At 41.6% G+C, this 19801-nt stretch overlaps 1 protein-coding gene across 1 annotated transcript in view; it reads left to right on the top strand.

The window, feature by feature from the left end:
• Positions 1 to 19801, top strand: part of IQSEC3 (IQ motif and Sec7 domain 3) — a 540197-nt gene that overhangs the window by 206154 nt on the left and 314242 nt on the right. The window contains exon 2 of the mRNA XM_029597483.1: positions 16762 to 16842. Coding sequence (XP_029453343.1) covers positions 16762 to 16842 — 81 coding nt within the window. The remainder of the gene's footprint in view (positions 1 to 16761; positions 16843 to 19801) is intronic.

Below are 19801 nucleotides of genomic sequence, written 5' to 3'. Positions count from 1 at the left end.
AGATACAAGGAACAAATCACTCTTTTTAACATTGTCAAATCCTTAACCACTCAGAAATCAGATACCTTTGACCATATCTACAACTCTCTTTGCAATAGCATTGCACAACACCTTAAGGATAAAGTTACCAAAATCACAGCTGAATTCTCTCATTTACCCATCCTCAAATCAAATTTACTGACTGCTAATAGTATCTGGTCCTCTTTTGATGAGATTGACTCGACAACAATTACTCATATACTATCTAAAATAAAAGTCTCAGCTAGTCCCTTCAACCCATGTTCAGGTACCTTCTCTCATATGCTAAAACAAACCTTCCATTTTGCCCATTCCTAAGAAGAAAAACAAAGATTTAATGGATTTTAGCCATTTGCAGCCTTTAGCCTCATTATCTTCTTTAGCAGAGATCATTGAATCAGTTGCCCTATATCAGCTGACAGTTTTCATCAACAATAATGCCATTCTCCATCCGAATAAGCATGGTTTCAGGAAAGGTCATAGCACAGAAACATTACTATTATCGTAATTTGACACATTTTTGTGAGGGTTTGACTCAAATACTGACTATATCCTAGTACTACTGGACATTTCAGCTGCTTTTGACACCCTGGATCACAAAATTCTGCTAGCAGGTCTACAATCTATTGGCATTGCCGATATAGTTCTCAAATGGATCACCTCTTTCCTATTTAATTGTCCTCAGCAAATATTGGCTTACATAATTCTGAATTCCCTCAGGCGTCCCACAAAGATCATTTCTCTCAGCCTTATTACTCAACATTTACCTATTTCCCTTTTGTCATCTTCTAGCAGGCTTAGGTGTAGATTTCAAAATTTACAACGACAACATTCAATTTTTCATCCCTTATAGTACTTCCTGGCCTAAAACTCTATCTTTTGTTAGTTTTTGTATTAGCTCCGTTAATACTTGGTTAACCCATAACCTTCTAAAACTCAATACTTCTAAAACTGAAATTCTACAACTAATCCACTATTCCTCAGTTCTCGTGTCATCCACCAAGTCACTTAACCTTTGATGGTCACTCCATCCCCATAACAACTAAAGCTCATAATCTTGTAGTTATTTTAGACTCAGAATTATCTATGTCTCAAAACATCTCTTCAGTAGTAAAAACCTCATTTTATAAGATTCACTTGTTGAAACGACTCAAACCTCTGCTGTAAACCTAATGACTTTTGTACAGTTTTGCAAGCCCTAATATTGACCAACTTAGATTATTGTAATGCATTATATTTGGGCCTTCCAGTTAACGCTGAATGCCCTTTACAATTAATTCAAAATACTGCTGCCTGTATTCTCGTAACTGCAAGCTATCGAGAATACATAACTTCTGTCCTTTATTCATTACATTGGCTTCCTCTGTCCTTACAAATACAATAATAACATTCTCACGTTCATTCATAACCTACTACTTAAGAAATCCACAGTCTGACTATGTTCTAGTCTATATATGTATCAACCTGCTAGACACCTTTGTTCTATGAATAAAAATCTTCTCGAGGTTCCGTCAGTCAAATTAGCTAGGCTTGATCTTACTAGAAGGTGTGCCTTTTCGGTCGCAGGTTCTATTCTGTGGAGCTCTATTCCTGATTCCCTTAGGCTAATTTCCAACTTTAAGGAGTTTAAGAAAAATCTGAAAACTTACCTGTGTTCCATCTCTTTTAAACAGTCAGTGCCTGACTGATCATTTACTGTATATCTTGTGAGGCATGATGTTGTTATTGTTTTTCTTTTCTTTTCACATATGTTGATTTTATGATTGCTCATCTTTAATTTTATATACACTCCTTGGTTTTATGTTTTATTATTATGTATGTGACTTGTAAACCACTTTAATCTAACCCCATTGTAGAATGCGATATATAAAATATTTTCAAATAAAAAAATAAATAAACAAGCCTATCAACTATAAGGGATGGCCAGCTTCTTCCTTTTTTCCTCTGTGCTAATATTAATTAAATCCTAGTCCTTTTTCACAGTTCTTTAATCTGTGGGTGATTTCTGCTTAATTTCTGTTGTGTTTAGCGGTCCATGGGCTGCCCCCACAAATTGCCGCACTTACCTCTCCTGGCTGGCCGCCTTGGTCTCTTCCTAACTCGGCAAACATCACTGCTCAGTCATGCGGCAGGATGCCGTCAGTGGGACACCACTGACAGTACCCATTGCACCTCTCCCCTAGATGCATGCACCACCTCTGGAGATTTAAAGGGACCACAGTGGGAATGTCCCTGCGGACCCTAGAGATGATGTCAGCCACACAGCCCTATATAAAGGTAGCTCCCTGGAAGCATCTTGCCTCAGCAACGGGTCCAACTACTTGCTAAGTAGTGCGTGTTGCTTCTCAGTGTCTTCAGTCTTCATTTCAGCCTTGTCTTCAGCCTTTTTTCCAGCCTGTCTTCATCCAACTGTCTTCTGTCTTCATCCTTGTTCTTTCACATTGTCCACCTATTCTTGTCCTAGCATACCCACCCTGCCTTTCTGTCCCTCTGATCCTCTCCTTGGATGGATACCTGGTTTGACCTTGGCCTGGACCTCTAATATGATTGAGCACTGCCTGACTCTGACCATTGCCTGAACCTCTGATACGCTTGACCGCTGCCTGCCTCTGACCATTACCTGGACCCAGAATATCTCTGATTGCTACCTACTTATGACCCAGCTTACTATGGACCTCTCCTGCCATCAGCAGAGACCCCACCTAAGTCCTGCAAGCCCCTGCACCCAAAAGCTCAACATGAGGGGAATGAGGGCTGGTTTAGGTGAAGGTCTTGATGGGTCTCTGCCTCGCCTGGGTTTGCCTGCTGATGGTGGGAGCCTGCAGGGCTCCTCCCTGCAGGTAGAGCTAATCCTGCCTCGGCCCAAGGGTCCACAGATACAACACGCTGTGGGAGCTGCCCTGGAACAGTCCTGAGGGAAGAGGTGAAAGTGCAGAGGCTGTGACTATGGCGAGAAAACATTTTAAGTAGGGCTTCTGATATCACATGCTTATAAAATGTATTGTCAATTTGAAATAATTGAGAAAGCAACCTGATAAATGTGCTAGCAACCCAAAAACACTGTAAATCGTGAATTGGAAGTGTTTTCTAAAAAAAACCCCAATGAGCTAAAAAATAAACACTGAAATTTACATTGTATAAACATCTACTATTAGAAGCCTTACTCATAATCACAACTAACAAGATGGTCCTAATTTTTTACTCTCATGTTATACATTCTGGTGTTGGTTAGTTGGCCATTCTGAAAACAATAGAAGTGATGGTAGAATCCCATAAAATGAACTAAATTGAGTTGAAAGGAACAGAAACTCTAAATTTTTCTCTATTCTGGAAAATTTATGCAACGTATCTCCCTAGTTGTAAATGTGTTCAAACTAGTTATGGGCTTGATTTGCTAAGCTTTTACTTCCCATAGACACAGAATGGGAAAAATGTCTTTGTAGGGTAAAAACTGCTACTTACTTATGGATAAAACTAAAAATTGCAAAAGGAAGCCATAATAATTTTTAACAATCATTTTATTACAAATTTTATAAAATTTAAACATATATTTTTAAAGACATGTTAACACATATTTATTAACCCAGAAACATGCCCCAAACAACTTTTCAACCAAATCTATATCTATCTATTAGGGTCATTTATTATTTCACACGGGTTTTAATGCCAGAAATAATGTACGTTGTACCCGCGTTAGCGACCGAAAAGGATTTTTTGCAAATAGCAGTTCTTCTGTATAGGGAAAAGATGTAAGTTTACTATTTATACCACTGTAAGAGGGAGAACTATTAACTCGGGGTTAGGTTTGGGGATGTGGGGTAGATTTTGGGGGGCAGTTTTACATACACAGTCAGAGGTAAGAACAGCAAAGTTGACATCAGTGAAGTTTTTCTGTCATTTGGAGCGATGAAAGGTAAAAGAAGAGTTGATTTGTACAATGTACTCTCAACCTAGCTTGATTGAAACGTGTAAAACACAGATAGATTCCAATCTTTAACCACACCAAAGGCCCCTGTTTCTCTGGGATTCAGCTTTTTTGGGGGGATTTATTAATGAACAAATACTGTGCGGATGTTTGGAAGATGCTTTCTTTTGTGAGTAATATTTTCAATGGTACATTAAGGGAACATCTTGGATAGCTTCAAAAGATGTCTGATGTTTAATCAACAGCTTCTAACAAGTGTATTATTACATCAATTCGACTTTCAAAATTACACCGCATGTATCTTGTCAAACTCTCATGCACTATGAATAAATAAAGATTAAAAAATATAGCCAATTTACTTCTTAGATGTTAATTTTTCAAACACTCAGATCTTACCTACTTCATCAAGGCATTTTCCCATAGACACAGAATGGGGGAAATGCCATAGTGAATATGACCCTAATTAGATTGTTGTTGCCACTGGAATTTAACATTGATCAGTACCGCTCCAACTTGATTTAATCTCCAGTTTCTCTGATGTTATACATTATGAGCAATGTATCTTCAAATAGCTCTCATGCTCTGTTAATAAATGGAAATATCAATACCAACTAGAAGAATTGTTATGTACTTATTTTTCTTTCTTCTATGAACCACTGAAGAGCCTTGCTTACTTACAGAAATCTTTAGTGGCTGCATTCGAACACAGAGCAATGCCACTCAGGATTGGAAGCCTCTCTGTCCAATTAAACCATGACAGACATCTACAAAGGTTAAATAAACTTTGAAACAAATCTAATATACATTTTAAATTATTAAAAAAAAGAAAAACCTCATAACACAAAAATGTTTTATAATGATTATTAAATGGCAGCTTAACATCAAATTCCTTAAATTACAGGTTCGGTGCCCACTGAAAGGATTGGCAAGACAAGAAAACGCTGTGCTTGCGCATTACCGCTTATAAACTCAAGACACACTAGGGTTATCTCATGACCTATGAGACCTGCTACTACACATGTGCATGGACATGAGGTCCATATAAAAAAAGCTTGACCTGTAGTCAGGGCTGATGCAAGGGTCTATATCATCCTAGGCAGACCAATGTAGCACTGCCTCCCACATCACCCACACTGAGTTGAATGTGCCCTCTGACAGTGATAGATGTATAGAGTTATGGCCTCTCTCACTCTCTCTTGTCTCACAATCCTTGCAACTGCTGTCACCTCCCTCCTTTCACATTTTGAAAATGGCACCCTCTTGTAATGAAGCAGTGCCCAGCCCACTGATGCCACCCTAGGCAACTGCCTAGGTCCATCTAAAGGTCATGCCAGCCCTGCCTTTAGCCAGGGCAGGGTGAAGATGAAATACAGTCATAAAAAAGAAACCCATTCCACATCTTGATTCAGTCCTCTTGGCTTTAAAGTGTGCTACTGGTAGATAAACTGCTGTTTTTTGCGTGTGAGGGTGCGAGAAATATCTCCCTCCAACTCAATGTGACCTTACAGGTAACAAAGAATTTAAAGTCATCAAGAGAATGATTAGATGAGAACCAGTGCTCTACTAATGGAGCTTGACGTTTCAAAGTGAGAATGCAACTCTTGTGTTCGATAATGTGTTATCACTTGCCTTTTCATTTGTTTAGTGTAAATCAGCTGACAGGCATATTATTGCATAGGCCACTTGGGTCATTTGACAGTTGAAAATGCCAGGAATTATGTAGTTTTTAGTAAATTGGATGATCATAGATCAAAAAGTTTAGTACATATGAGCAGATTGTACAGGACCCACAAGGTGAATGATTTCCATTGCTAGATGAAGTTTCCTTAATGGGTAAAACAGTGGAGACCAAATGGTCTCGAAGGTTTCTATTTCTTTTATATACAAGAGGCTCATTAAAAGGACTTATCCCTGCTAAAATATGCCAATGACTATGTATGATTGATTTAATCGCAGATTCTTTTCCCCAGATCCCAAACCCTCTTCCCAAGCCTTCCAGATTTCTTCTCTCTCTTGTCCCAATCTTCTCTCCCCTGATCCCAGATTCTCTCTCCTTCTCCTTCACTAGCCTGTCCGCTCTCTCTGTCTTTGTTCCCTCCTCCTATTCACTGATCTCTTTTCTTTTCCTTCATTCCTCACCCTCTCTTTGTCCCCTCCCTCATCTTTGGTCGGCCCTTCCTTTCTTCCCTTTCCTCCCCATTCTGATATTCTCTCCCTCTCCTTTCCTCTTTTCTCTTCCTCCCATCTCCACTCCTTATCCCCTGCCCTCCTCTCCCTCTCCCTATCCTCTATCCTCTATCCTCTCTCCTTCCCCCCTTTCCTTCTCCTTACCTCTAAGATCAGTCCCTGTGCTGATACTTCAGATCCCTTTTCCTCACCCAACAACACAAAAAGAAACCCACAATAAATTCTACAGATACACAAGCAAGGTTGGAAAAGAACTTTATTTCTATAATGGGGAATACAATTTACATTATTTAATAGGCAAAAATATGCAAATGTGCTTGAGAATTTCAGAAACTGCCACAGAATCTATTCCTTAGCTGTAACAGGAAACTGGGGATAGAGATTAATATCAGGCTGTAGGGTTGCAGGGTGTATTAGTATTTCATTGGGAATTTTGTCTTATAAATAATTTATAGATTTGTATACTGAGAAAAATATCTTATAAATAACAGTCATTTAATAACCTTGGATCTTATTAATATTAGGACATAAGACTGGGCACTGCTTTAATATCTTATCAATAACAGATTACACAATCAGTATTGACACTTGTATGTAATAGTTTGTAAGAGTGTCATCATGATATCAGTATTCTAGCCCACACATTGCATGGTTGTCTTGTCAATATCTGCGTAAACTTTAATGGTTCATTGATATGGCACATTATCTTTTCACAGAGCCATACATTTATCTGTAAAGTATCTGTGATTGTTTTTGCAAATGCCGATACAGTAATGAGCGGTAGGAAGAGCTGCGTTAGTGCCGGGCACACCTGCGTTTGCTGCACGCACAGTCTGGCTCACCTACCACTCGATACTGTATTTAAATAGCTTGCAAATGCAAGCCGCGTCCAAGAAGCATCCGTGAAGCATTAGGCCCCGCGCAACCCATTTTACTCTATAGGCGCTTTATACAGTATATATATCCTGGGTGCGCTGGTACCTGTATTGGCTTAAGCCAATGGCTAGAGCCAGCGAAGCGCATGACGTCACGGCATACGCTTTGCTGGCTAGAGCGAACGAAGCGTACGCCGAGACGTCATGCGCTTCGCTGGCTAGAGCGCCCAAATTGATGGGCGCTCAAGCCAATGAAAGCACATGAACGCGCGTGCGTGACGTCACGGCGTACGTCATGCACGCCCGTCCATGTTCTTTCATTGGCTTGAGCGCCCGTGCATTATGGGCGTGCGGGGGCCGTGGGGGCTGGCGGGGACCGCTTTCGCCGCTGGTTGCCCCCTCCGGAGGACGGCAGAGAAGGCTGAAAGGGCTGAAAAGCAACAGAAAGTAAGTTGGTACATGACCAGTCGCTTCGGAAGGAGGGGATTTTAGGTTTTCAATATTTTACATGTCCAGTCGCTTCAGGAGGAGGGGATTTTAGGTTTTCAAAAGGGGTAGGGGTAGGCGGTAAATTTGCAGGTTAAACGCACGGCTAAACTGCAGGTTAAAAAGGCGATAGTCGGGGCGCGCGTTACTGAATGGGGGGGGGGGGGGAATACTAATCCGATCGTTTACATCTCATATATATGCCGCGGGCGGAAGGGGTTACTCGTTGATTTAAAGAGGCAGTAAGAATGGGTTAAAGGGGATAGTGAATCGCGGATTGGACTAATGCGGCCAAATTGTGAGTAAAAGGCGAGTTAGAAACAGGGTAACCGCGGCCGAATTTTACTGTATTGACCTGTCACATTGCTATTGAAGAGGATGTGAAACCATAAATGCTATTGGAACTTAGGTAAATACTTTATTGGTGGTTTTAATGTTGTCGTGTTTTAGAATTGAATCAAGTGTTACACTGCTGTTAGGCACATATCTACATAAAAGACCATGAATTATAAGAGAGCTAGCACTGTGTCTACTACTATACTATGTATCGCTTCCATAGTGCCACGGGCAGGGAACATTTTTTTTATTTATTTATTCATTTATTCATTCATTCATTCCATCGTTCCATGTCTAGATCACAACGGTTTACAAAGTGACATTCATAGCTATAACTCAACAAACAAACAATGATTAGTTACATAGGTAGTATTCATATACAGGCATTAATATCTATCAAGTGGATTTTCTATTACCTGCTAATAATTGATCTAGTACATAAGGCAAAGAATACAGGAAATTAAAATGATATGATAATTTTCACATTTTAGTTAGTGGATTGTTTTAAGGAACTTACATTTTCTCCTTAGATTTATTCTTCATGATTCGATTATTATCTTTTGATCTTCTTCTCTTTGTGGCTCTCTATGTTATGTTTTTAAGTTAATTTATATGCGTTTTTGAATAGCCTTGTTTTTAGATCACATTTAAATCTTTTTCTATCTGGTAAAATATGTAACGTCTCAGGCAGAGAATTTCAGAACTTTGGACCCATTATTTGGTCAGGGGTCAAGCCAACCAAACTTCATGTACACCCACCCCACTCCCTCCCTCTATCCTCCTGCCCCCACTGGTTCCTTCCTCTCTCACCTCTTCCCACCCACACTAATCGCTCTCCCCCAATTTTTTTTTCTCCTGTTTCTTCTCCTCCTCTCTCTCCCCTGCAGGAGCACTATTTTACCATTTTCTTTAATCCACAAGATATTGTTTACATTTTTTTTGTGGTGTTTTTCCCTTTCAAGAAATTGTAAAAAATGAAAGCCATGGGTGAAAGATGTGCCATTCCATACTTGTGCAAGCAAACTGAGTTGCAGACCGCAAATTTTGCCTGGATCTTAATCTAGGACCTAGGGTAATGAGAGCATTGCACATTATTCCAATCTCTGGCCTATTCGTCCATGTTTCATCCATAGTGTTTTGCACTGGAGGATGCAAATGAGATCAGGTGCAACAGGGAAAACCCAAAACCAAACCAGCATACACTATTTATTTATTTGTGTGTTTTATATAACGTTATTGCATGTGAGAATTACTGGTTCATAATGGTGTACAGGTTAGATGCTCATAAATTGTTATACTTGGTGGTTTAGTGTGCCCTTGGGCCTCAGCCTGGGCCCAGACCTTCAGGGCCGAGCCGAGGGTTGACGGTGGCTCCGCATGGCTGATGGGCTGACCCTCTGCCAGGCCTGCAAGCTACCAAGGCTAACATCCAAGGATGTTGGAAGTTGAATGGTCCTCCGACCATTCCGAGCCCTTTCAGACCTGCTGCAAACAGCATGGAGCAGCAGGCCTGGCCTGAGGTTGAGGGCAGACGGAGGCCTTGACACGTAGACAGGACTATGGTCGATGCGGCGGCATCACGGACAAGACACTTAGTTGATGCGACAGCATCCTGACGAAGACACTTGACAACAACTGGGTTGATGCATCGGCATCACGGACGAGGAACTTGACAACCGCTGGGTTGATGCATCGGCATCACGGGCATGACGAGGAACTTGACATCCAAACAGGCAACATACAAGGCGTGGACATTGGCACTGTCTCTCAGGGCGCCCTACTCAGGCCACCCGCGGGACTGAGTCGCAGACCACCCTGTACCACTGCGCGTCCTACACAGCCCTTGCAGGCTGGTCACGGACCACGAGGAGAACGGGACAGCGCAGGGAAGGTCCAGGCAAAGAGGGACTCCAATGACGAAGCCGGTGTCATCCGAAGCTCCCTCTAAGGCTGGCGGGAACGGAGGCTCCGGAGCGCAGGGACACTTCCCACTTGCAAGCCACCCCATTCTCGGGCATACACCATCCGAGAGAATCGGTTCACAGGAACAGAAGGTTCAGGAGCACCAGACGAAGACGCAGGGAAGAACATCCTGGCAGGCAGACACATCAGGATAAGGAAGATCATGGTGGAACATCAGGACATGGTCAGGGACCTCAGGCAAGACATCAAGACATGAAGATGTAGTATAAAAGCAGACGAGATGAGGAGCTCCACGAAGAACAGAAGATCTTACAAGGCTCTGGCAGGCAGGAGCCTCCAGAGGGAAGTCATGATGATGCAAGGCCAAGACAGACTGAAGTTGAAGTCCTTTATAGAGCTGCAGACCGGCGACTCCTTGGGAGGAGTTTGGCAGGCCCACAGCTAGCTGGCCCTATAACTACGGAGAAGTGCTGCGGGCCGGCCCCTAGGGAAGGGCATGGCCTAAACCAGGAAGTCCATGCAAGCACAAGCAGCCTCAGGCAGGCCCCACGGACATCGAGGCCTCCCAGGCCCTGGAGCAAATCCTGGACAGTTCACAGGTGAGACCCTGGCTTGGAGCGGCCTCCAGGAAGAGGTAAGGTGCATCCCGTAGCCCCGCTACAGGAGGGTTCATAACATAAATAACTAATAAAACAGAGGTAGACATACATACAGATTGTAACCCAGGGAAACATTTAGATACAATGTGTGCATCCAAAGACAGATACAGTTAAGAAAATATAATTGGGTTAAGAGGATTAGGGGTGGGAGTAAAGATCAGTACATTTTAGGTTTTCTGACTTATGGAAATTGGAGGCATTTTCCAGACAGTAGGCAGTTTTGAATAGCCAGGTCTTCAACTCACTTTTGAATTTTTTAATGTCTGTTATAGTTGATAGGTCCTCTGGCATTGAGTTCCATAATTTTGGTCCAGCGACTGAAATTGCTCTTTCTCTAGTTTGCGTTAGATGAGAGTTTTTTATGGTCGGGATTTCTATGAGGCCTTTATTTTGTGAGCTGAGCGTTCATGATGGAATATATGGTTTAAATCTTATTCCCAACAGATTGCTATTCCGATTCATGTTATTGAAAATTATGATGTGTACTTTGTAGATTATTTTTGATTGTACAGGGAGCCAATGTAGAGCGATCAGCATAAAGGTGATGTGGTCGTATTTCCGTTTTCCAGACAATAGTCTAGCTGCAACATTTTGTAGTAGCTGAAGAGGTTTTAGGTGACTGGATACAATTCCCAGAAGTAGGGAGTTACAGTAATCAAGGTTAGATAATATTAGAGATTGTAAAACTGTTCTGAAATCTGTTGTGTTTAGAAGAGGTTTCAATCTGCTCAGGATTCATATCTTGTAGAAACCAGATTTGATCAGTTTGCTAATATGGGTTTTCATTGTTAAGTTTTCATCAATTTGTACTCCTAGATCTCTCTCTGGAGTTGATGGGGTTAATTGGCAATTTCCGAGGTCAGTCCCTGGTGGAATAGATTTAGGTGGGTTTCGGCTCAGCCAGATTAATTCAGTTTTGTTGGGGTTGATCAATAGTTTCATTTGTGCAAGCTTTTCTTTTATTATGACCATGTAATAGGAGATAAGCAATGCACTTTTATTGAATGATTTTGTTAGTGGTATGTAAAATTGCAGATTGTCAGCACATAGATCCAGGTCTCAGCTTTACCATTCAGTTTTACACAGATACTGTTGGCAGCAACATTTGGAAAGGCGGGCTTAAAATCCAAAATTATTATTATTTTAAAATACATGTTTTTAATAATACCCAATAAGGTAAATCAATGCGACTGAACTATAGTGGCTTAGGTAAGGTATTGTATTCCTCAGGGCAACAGCCTCTGTAGTCTCACCGGACATTTTGAACAACAGAAAAGAGGTGATCAGCTTTGCAATGGTGAACTGGATGAGCAAATAAAGAGCAATGTGCTTGCCCCAGCTGCAGGAAGTAGATCTGTTGGCTAAGCAGAAGAAGAAAACTGTTTCAGAAATGACAAAATAAATGGAAGGAAATGAGGAAAATTTTTGGGAGGTCATCAACTTAAAATGATAGGATCAAGATCGAGAGAAGAACAAGAGGCCATGGACAGATTCTGGAGGGAGATCTAAAGAGGTTAGATAGATTCCTCTAAAATATTTTTGATCTCTGGAGGATGAATAGTGGAAAAGATCTGAAAATCAACTGTCATAAAAAAATTATATATATATTTGCCTGAGAAAAACTCTTTGGAGCAGACTTGAGAGGGAACCATTATAGATGCTTCTTTTTACCCTTATTTATTTATTTATTTATTTATTTAACAGCTTTTAATATACCGGTGTTCGTGTGGCACATCACGCCGGTTTACAATAAAACTTGAGAAAGGAGGAAAATACAGAAAACAGGGAGAGGGTGAAAGGGAGCAGGTGCGAAAAGGGGCGGGAGTGGGGGGATAGATAGGAGGAAAGTAGAGAAGCTGAGAAGATAGAGGAGAGTAAATACAAAAGTGGAGGAGGTATTTATAGGGGGAGATATTTACAGCAGAAGGACTGCAGAGGTGTGAGAGTTTAGACAGATTTGCCCAAAATCACATAAGTGGCACAGCATCAAAGATTGATTTAGTAGATGAAGTTCAAGGCTTCTTGACCTCTTAATGCTGCTGATAGAAAGGATAGGATAAAAGATTTCAGTAAAGGGCTGCAGAACTGGCGGTGCTATACGCTGACATGCATAAACTGCAGTTATGAACTCCTAATCCACAGGCCAGTTTAAACTGGGGACTCTGTGGAAGCAGTGTTTCCAGCTCCCAAGTAGGGAGGGCACATACTTTTGCTCTACAGTGACACCTACTGACTGATATATCAGCACATTAGTACCTACTACAGAGCTCAGAAGGTTGCTGTGACCCATGTTTCTTGGCTCAAGATCATTGCTGTGATAACTAGGCTAGATGAACGAGGATTCAATAATAATAAAAAAAACTCCTCAGTGGCCTCCAATAAAGATTCCTGGTGCCCAAAATGGTTCCTGGAACAAGATATCCAGACAGCTGCTAGGCTATGAACAGAATGGGTGAGGGAAAATATTAATAAAGGGCAGCTAATATATGATGGCCTATTAAAATATATATGCATGTGTCTGAGCAAGTGACTGTTATGAACCCTCCTGTAGCGGTGCTACGGGAGGCTCCTTACCTCTTCCTGGAAGCCGCTCCAAGCCAGGGTCTCGACTGTGAATTGTCCAGGATTTGTTCCAGGGACTTGTAAGGTCTTCTGTTCTTCGTGGAGCTCCTCGTCTCGTCTGCTTTTATACCACATTTTCGTGTCTTGATGTCTTGCCTGAGGTCCCTGACCATGTCCTGATGTTCCACCATGATCTTCCTTATCCTGATGTGTCTGCCTGCCAGGATGTTCTTCCCTGCGTCTTCGTCTGGTGCTCCTGAGCCTTCTGTTCCTGCACAGCTGTGGTTCCCAGATGGTGTATGCCCGAGATTGGTGCAGTCTGCAGGTGGGATTGCTCCCTGCGCTCCGGAGCCTCCGTTCCCGCCAGCCTTAGAGGGAGCTTCGGATGACATCGGCTTCGTCATTTAAGTTTCTCCTTGCCTGGATCTTTCCTGCGCTTGTCCCGCTCCCCTGTGTCAGGGTGGTCCGCGACTCAGTCCCGGGGGTAGGCTGAGTAGGGCACCTTGAGAGACAGTGCCAATGTCCTCCTGCCCTATGTCTTGTCTTATTTGGATCAAGTTCCTTCTCATGCTTGTGATGCCGTCGCATCAACCCAGTCTTGTCCGAGATGCCCCCACATCCATCATAGTCCTGTCTACGTGTCAAGGCCGCCTCCTGCCCTCAACCTCAGGCCAGGCCTGCTGCTCCATGCTGTTCGCAGCAGGTCCGAAAGGGCTCGGAATGGTCAGAGGACCATTCAACTTCCAACATCCTTGGGTGTTGGCCTTGGGAGCTTGCAGGCCTGGCAGAGGGTCAGCCCATCAGCCATGCGGAGCCACCGTCAATCCTCGGCTCGGCCTTGATGGTCTGGGTCCGGGCTGAGGCCCAAGGGCACACTAAATGCCCCCGTTCCCAACAGAATGCAAGGCCTTTCGAGGCCCTTCACAACAGTGACCCTCCTGTTTTGTAACCACTTTTATACATCTCTGTTCTTAATTCAAAAGATTTACTGTAATACCTCATCTGGAAGAAAGTGGCTAATATCCAAAGATACCCCAATTCCAATGCTCACTGGTACCAATTTTTTATTCTTATTACAAAATTTAAAAAAAGTCTTAATTATTTTTAATAGATAGTATTGTTCTTCTGCTCACTCCACCACTGATCATTTGCTGTATTAATATATAAACCATTACATAGAGATTCCTATGTTGGTGCTGTTTGAGGTTTTTCCTTTTCATTCAAAACATTGCGTAGGTAAATCAATACAATAAATGATCAGTGACGGAGAGAGCAGAAGGAGAACAGTACTATCTGTATTGAAGATAATTAAGACATTTTTTAAATTTTGTAATAAGATTTAAAAAATATTAAAAAATTAGGTACCAGTGAACACTGGAACTGAGGTAAATTTGGTGAAAAAGTGGGAGAATGCTTTGTGGTGGTGATATCCAAAGATGGCTTGAGAAACGAATGCCGTTAGTATGTATTCTGTGTGGATATATTCATTACTATTTAGTAGGGGTGTGCATTCGGATTGACCGCATTAGTAAAACGCAACTCATATTTTTTTTTTACTTAAAAAATTGATTCGACATAAACGATCGGATTTCCCACATATCGAACATAGATATGTTCGATATGTGGGAAATCGCGATTGTTGAGCCAAAATAAAAATATAAACCCCCTCACCCTCCTTAATCCCCCCCCCCGACTTACCACAACTCCCTGGTGATGGAGCGAGGAGTGAGGACGCCATTTCTGCAATCCTTGGCGAGAAGCATGTGACGTCGGCGGCACGTCGAGTGACGCCGGCGTCACGTGATTCCCGGCTCGTTCGCGCCGGACGGCTCGTTCGGCCCAAAAAGAACTTTTGGCCAGGAGGCCCCCCCAAGCTGGCCAAAAGTTCTTTTTGGGCCGAACGAGCCGTCCGGCGCGAACGAGCCGGGAATCACGTGACGCCGCGTCACTCGACGTGCCACCGACGTCACATGCTTCTCGCCAAGGATTGCAGAAATGACGTCCTCACTCCTCGCTCGATCACCAGGGAGTTGTGGTAAGTCTGGGGGGGGATTAAGGAGGGTGAGGGGGTTTAAATTTTTTTTTTGCACATATGTACATATACCCAACTCATTGGATTTTTTTTATGTCCATATTGGCCGCAAGTGGGACCCCCTTTCGGACATAAAAAATATGAACATAAAATTTTGCTCTGCACATCCCTACTATTTAGATTTCACAGCTGTCTACAATCACTCAACATATGCAACATGACTGTATTGTGCACAAAGAATATGTTGTAACAATGTGCTTCAATGACAAAGGCCACTACTGCATCTGATGAAGTGTACTCTGTCCTTGAAAGCTCATGCTTTAATAAATTGGTTAGTCTATAACAGTGATGGCAAACTCCAGTCCTTGAGTGCCACAAACAGGCCAGGTTTTCAGGATATCCACAATGAATATGCATGAGATAGATTTGCATACAAAACCTGGCCTGTTTGTGGCACTCAAGGACTGGAGTTTGCCTTCACTGTTATAGACTAACCAATTTGTTAAAGCAGCAACCACAAATAGTGCAGCTGTGCTGGATTCATTGTCGGCACGCTTTTATTTTTCCCACAACAAAAATATCTGCTGCAGTAAAAAACTGTTCTTCCAATTTCTGGATCTATGAGAAGACTAAGTCACTTAAAGTATTTGCATAGAAATCTTTCTCATGCATACTCATTGTGGATATCCTGAAAACCTGGCCTGTTTGTGGCATTCGAGGCCTGGAGTTCGCCAACACTGGTCTATAAGGTGCCATTTGACTCCTGTCACATAGGCCACTATTGCAATTGTACATGGGCCAGGGGCTGCTCTAGTTGTCCTATCCAGATGGTTAATGGTTATAGCTTCCCCAATTTCTTCTTTGGGTGATGTCAGGAGAGTGGCTCTCCACTTCGGGAAAGGAATAGGTGTCATGCCTATGGTAATGAAGCTAATAATATATGACTAAAAACCTGCACTAAGGTTGTTTATTCAGTTTTCTCAAGCTATGCAGGCCCTCTGAGCTGTGGTTTTTATACAGAAGATGTGATTATTTTTATTTGCTAAAGCTGGCAAATAGATTTGTGTTGGTAATTTTTCTAAGTCCCAAATTTTGATGACTCAGACTCACAGCGAGGTTAAGAGAGCTAGCAAACGTTCAGGCAGCGACCACAAATAGTGCAGCTGTGCTGGATTCATTGTCGGCACACTTTTATTTTTCCCACAACAAAAATATCTGCTGCAGTAAAAAACTGTTCTTCCAATTTCTGGATCTATGAGAAGACTGAGTCACTTAGAGTATTCCAGCTGATTCCTGCCCAAGCTTCATAAATTTGTTATTTACAAACAGCCTTGATCTCAAACCCTCTATTTTCTAGTCTCTGCATTTGTCCTAACCCTGACTTTGACTTCTTCTGTTTTCCTTTTCATATCAGCGAAAGTAAGATGGAAAGAGAAAACAAGAGAACCTGCTGATCCACTGTAACAAACAATGCAAATAAGTATAGATGTGTCATAGGAAAGAGGGGATGAAATGTTCCCTAATTAGTCTTTGAACTGATTCTACCAAAGATAAGAGAAGACATCTGTGCTACATGCCCACTGTCTGGTGGTATTAATTGGATGTGAAAGTCTACTCTTCTGTAGGTTTTGTCCATATGTCTGATAGAAAATGCATTGAGTGGTATAAGAAGCAATTTAGGCATTAAGACAAACTATTTGTTCATTTGTATTGCTTCTGGAGTGATCCTGATTGCACAGTTTTCCTTTTTCACAACAGGAATGAAACAGTTTTGCACCAATTCTGCTGTCCTGCTGCTGACGCTGAGCAAAAGCCGTCTTCTCCCTGCTCCTCTCCATGGTGAGATATGACGATTATTCTTTCCCTTTCTACATTTCTCCTATTATTTTTTTTTTTGCATTTGTTTTTCCCTCTTTTACCTTCCTCTGCTCTTTCCTCCTTACACTGGGCATCTATGACCTGGGTTACAATCCTTTTTATATTTTATTGTCTTGAGTTCTGAGAATTGCATTGTATTGTATTATTTGTGTCAATGCAGATTTTTGGGCCATGTGTTCTCCTGTAGAGATTTGTTATGTTCATTTTTGCATATGTTTCAATTTTTTAGAATAAAAGCCTTTAGCTGGCAAAAGGATATGGAATGGAGATTATAAATGAATGCCCTGTCTAACTGGGGATTTTTCCCATGTGGTGAAAAATGTTTATCATGTCACAATCCACATTTGTAAAAATCCTCTCCATGGCAAAATATAACAGTCCCCTGTATAAATGGTTGATGCATTAAAACTCATGCTAAAAAGTTTTTAGTGTGAGCTTTGAAAGAAATTTAAAGTGCATGCAAAATCTCTGCTTAACATGCTACGGAACGAGATTTTGCATCAGTGTGTTAATTTTGGTCACAGCAGCATGGTGCTGGTAGTAACATGCATGGCAACCCCCACGATTCTACATTTGAAACCCCCACTGCTTTCTGGCCCAAAGTGAACAAAATGTAAGCAGTGGAGATTTCCTCCCTTCTGTGGCAACAGTCAGCACTCAGTCACTGGGGCATCCCTCTCCTTCCTCTTCCAGCCCATGAAAAGAACAATCCCTGGGCAGGGCATTCTTCTTCCCCACCTGTAGAATCTGCAGCTTCTCTTCCCCTCAAACCAATTGTCAAGATGCCCCCTCACAATAAAAGGCCTCACCTGAGTCACAAGACATCCCCATGAGTCACAGGAATCCTCTTGGCCCCCATAAGCTACCTCATCACTCCTGTAGAAGATGCACTTACCCTTCTGAAGAGTCCCAGGTCTTCACAGGCAGGAGAGAAGGCAAAAGCTCCCCGCCATCAGCATCACTCCCTTTCTGTGAATGGTGCCACAAGAGCTACTTCAGCACTATCCTGGAGAGCGTAGGAGAAGGGCAGCCAAGAGGGTTGGGAGTGCCTGCAACTCGTGGGGAGGTTGGTTGTGGCTGGAGGAGCATCTTCTAACTTGGGAGAGGGAGCTTACGACTCAGGATGGGGAGTGGAAGCCACTGAGTCTGTGATTAGAGGAGGAAGAGGATGCCCTGGATAAGGCTTTTCCATGCTGTGAGTGGGAGGCAGGGAGGGAGGAAGGGAGAAGGATACCCCAGTGGGAACTGAATGTTGCTCTACAGGGAGGAATGAAATTCCCACTGCTAACTGGCCCATTCACTTAGAGCTAGTTAGCAATGGAGATTTTGGGGTTTACTGTGGACAGTAGCCAGTTAGACATCAGGCTCTAGCAGTTAATAACTAGCAGCCATTGACTGAGCAGTCAGTAAATAGTGTGAAGAGATAAGCTTACTATGTTATTTACTGAACACTTGGTAAGCCCTCCTTTGTATATGATGTTCCTTCATTTGCGAGCATTGACTTGCAACCTTTAGTGTACAGATGCTAATGTCTTGTAGCAACCTTTTAACATGCATGTCAAGGCCTTTCTGCATAGCACACCATTTTTAGTGTGCACATGAGTTTCTTACAGTACACACTAAAGTTTATTCAATAGGCTCCATAATCAGGAATTTTGCTATTTTCTCCATGATTATAGCAGATTCAGTTTCACAACAAGTTGTTGTGATCTGATCTACCCTGAATTGGGAGTTTCTGGATCATGATTCAAACATACCTGACCAGAAAATGTTCATTCAGTAAAAGTCCTTCACTGGAATTTTTCCAACAAATTAAAACATAAATAGAATTATGCAAATAATTCAAAGTCAAATTCCAACTTCGGAGATTTCATCTTCACTTGAGTTTGCTGAAAATTTAGGAGGTTTAGAGAAATCTGTTGGATTTTTACTGGCAGATTTAGGGAAAATTTGAAATAAATTTATTTTGAATAAAGTAGTATGCTTGCTGCGTTAGTCACTTGAGTTTAAACCCCAAAGCTGGTCAAGAAATGTATTAAGTAAGTCTAATAAAACGGTATCACTTTATTGGGGGGGGGGGGGTTGTTAGCTTTCTTTGTATGCAAAGAAAAAATCCAAAGAAAATTTGAAAATTCAATTGGATGTTTAAAAAATTCAAAGTGGATTTGCAATTAGAGGAAATTCACTTTGAATTATTTGCAAAATTGTAGCAAATTTTTCAGGTTCACTTCAGATTTCTTTAAAAAGTTTCAACTTTCATAACTTTGCCTCACGTCTATTTTAAAGGTATTTACATATTACTAGTCATAAACACAGAAATTAAAATTACAGGTGGTTCTTTAAATAATAAGACACATATCCATCCTTTTAATTCCTCAGTTATGATTTTAGGGCAAAGATATCTAGCCCTTTGTCACCCATTTTATTTGCAAAGTAGGAAGAAAAATATGGGCAGATATTTTATTTTATAATACCATGTCAGGGAAAAATGATTTATCTATAACAAAAGCATATCAAACAGGATAAAATGACACTTTTAAGATTCATGCATTCAAGATAAGCAGTAATCCAGTCCAGTATCTGCCATACTCAACAGGGAATCAACTCTAATTTCCAGGGCTTCTTTCCCAACATCTGGAAAGAGTTACGCTCCTAAGCATGTCCATCATTTCCTGGGAATACTCATGCTGTGTTAGATATTCTTAAAGAAGTCCTTAAGGATGTTATTTTTTTTTTAAAGAAATGGGATGCCAAGTCTTTTTCTCTTGAATAGTTTCATGGAAGTCCCATTTACCAAGAATAAAATAACATAAAAGGACTATGAGGTCAGTATTCAAAAGGGTTTATCTAGCTAAGTTGAGAACTCAGCAGGGCAAACCCTGAATTTGTAATATTGTGCCCTGCTGAATGGAAACGTTTT

The sequence above is a fragment of the Rhinatrema bivittatum genome, chromosome 4 (assembly GCF_901001135.1).
Source record: "Rhinatrema bivittatum chromosome 4, aRhiBiv1.1, whole genome shotgun sequence".
NCBI classification, from domain to species: domain Eukaryota; kingdom Metazoa; phylum Chordata; class Amphibia; order Gymnophiona; family Rhinatrematidae; genus Rhinatrema; species Rhinatrema bivittatum.
Note: the sequence above shows the minus strand (reverse complement) of the source record. Positions and strands in the feature narration are given on the sequence as shown.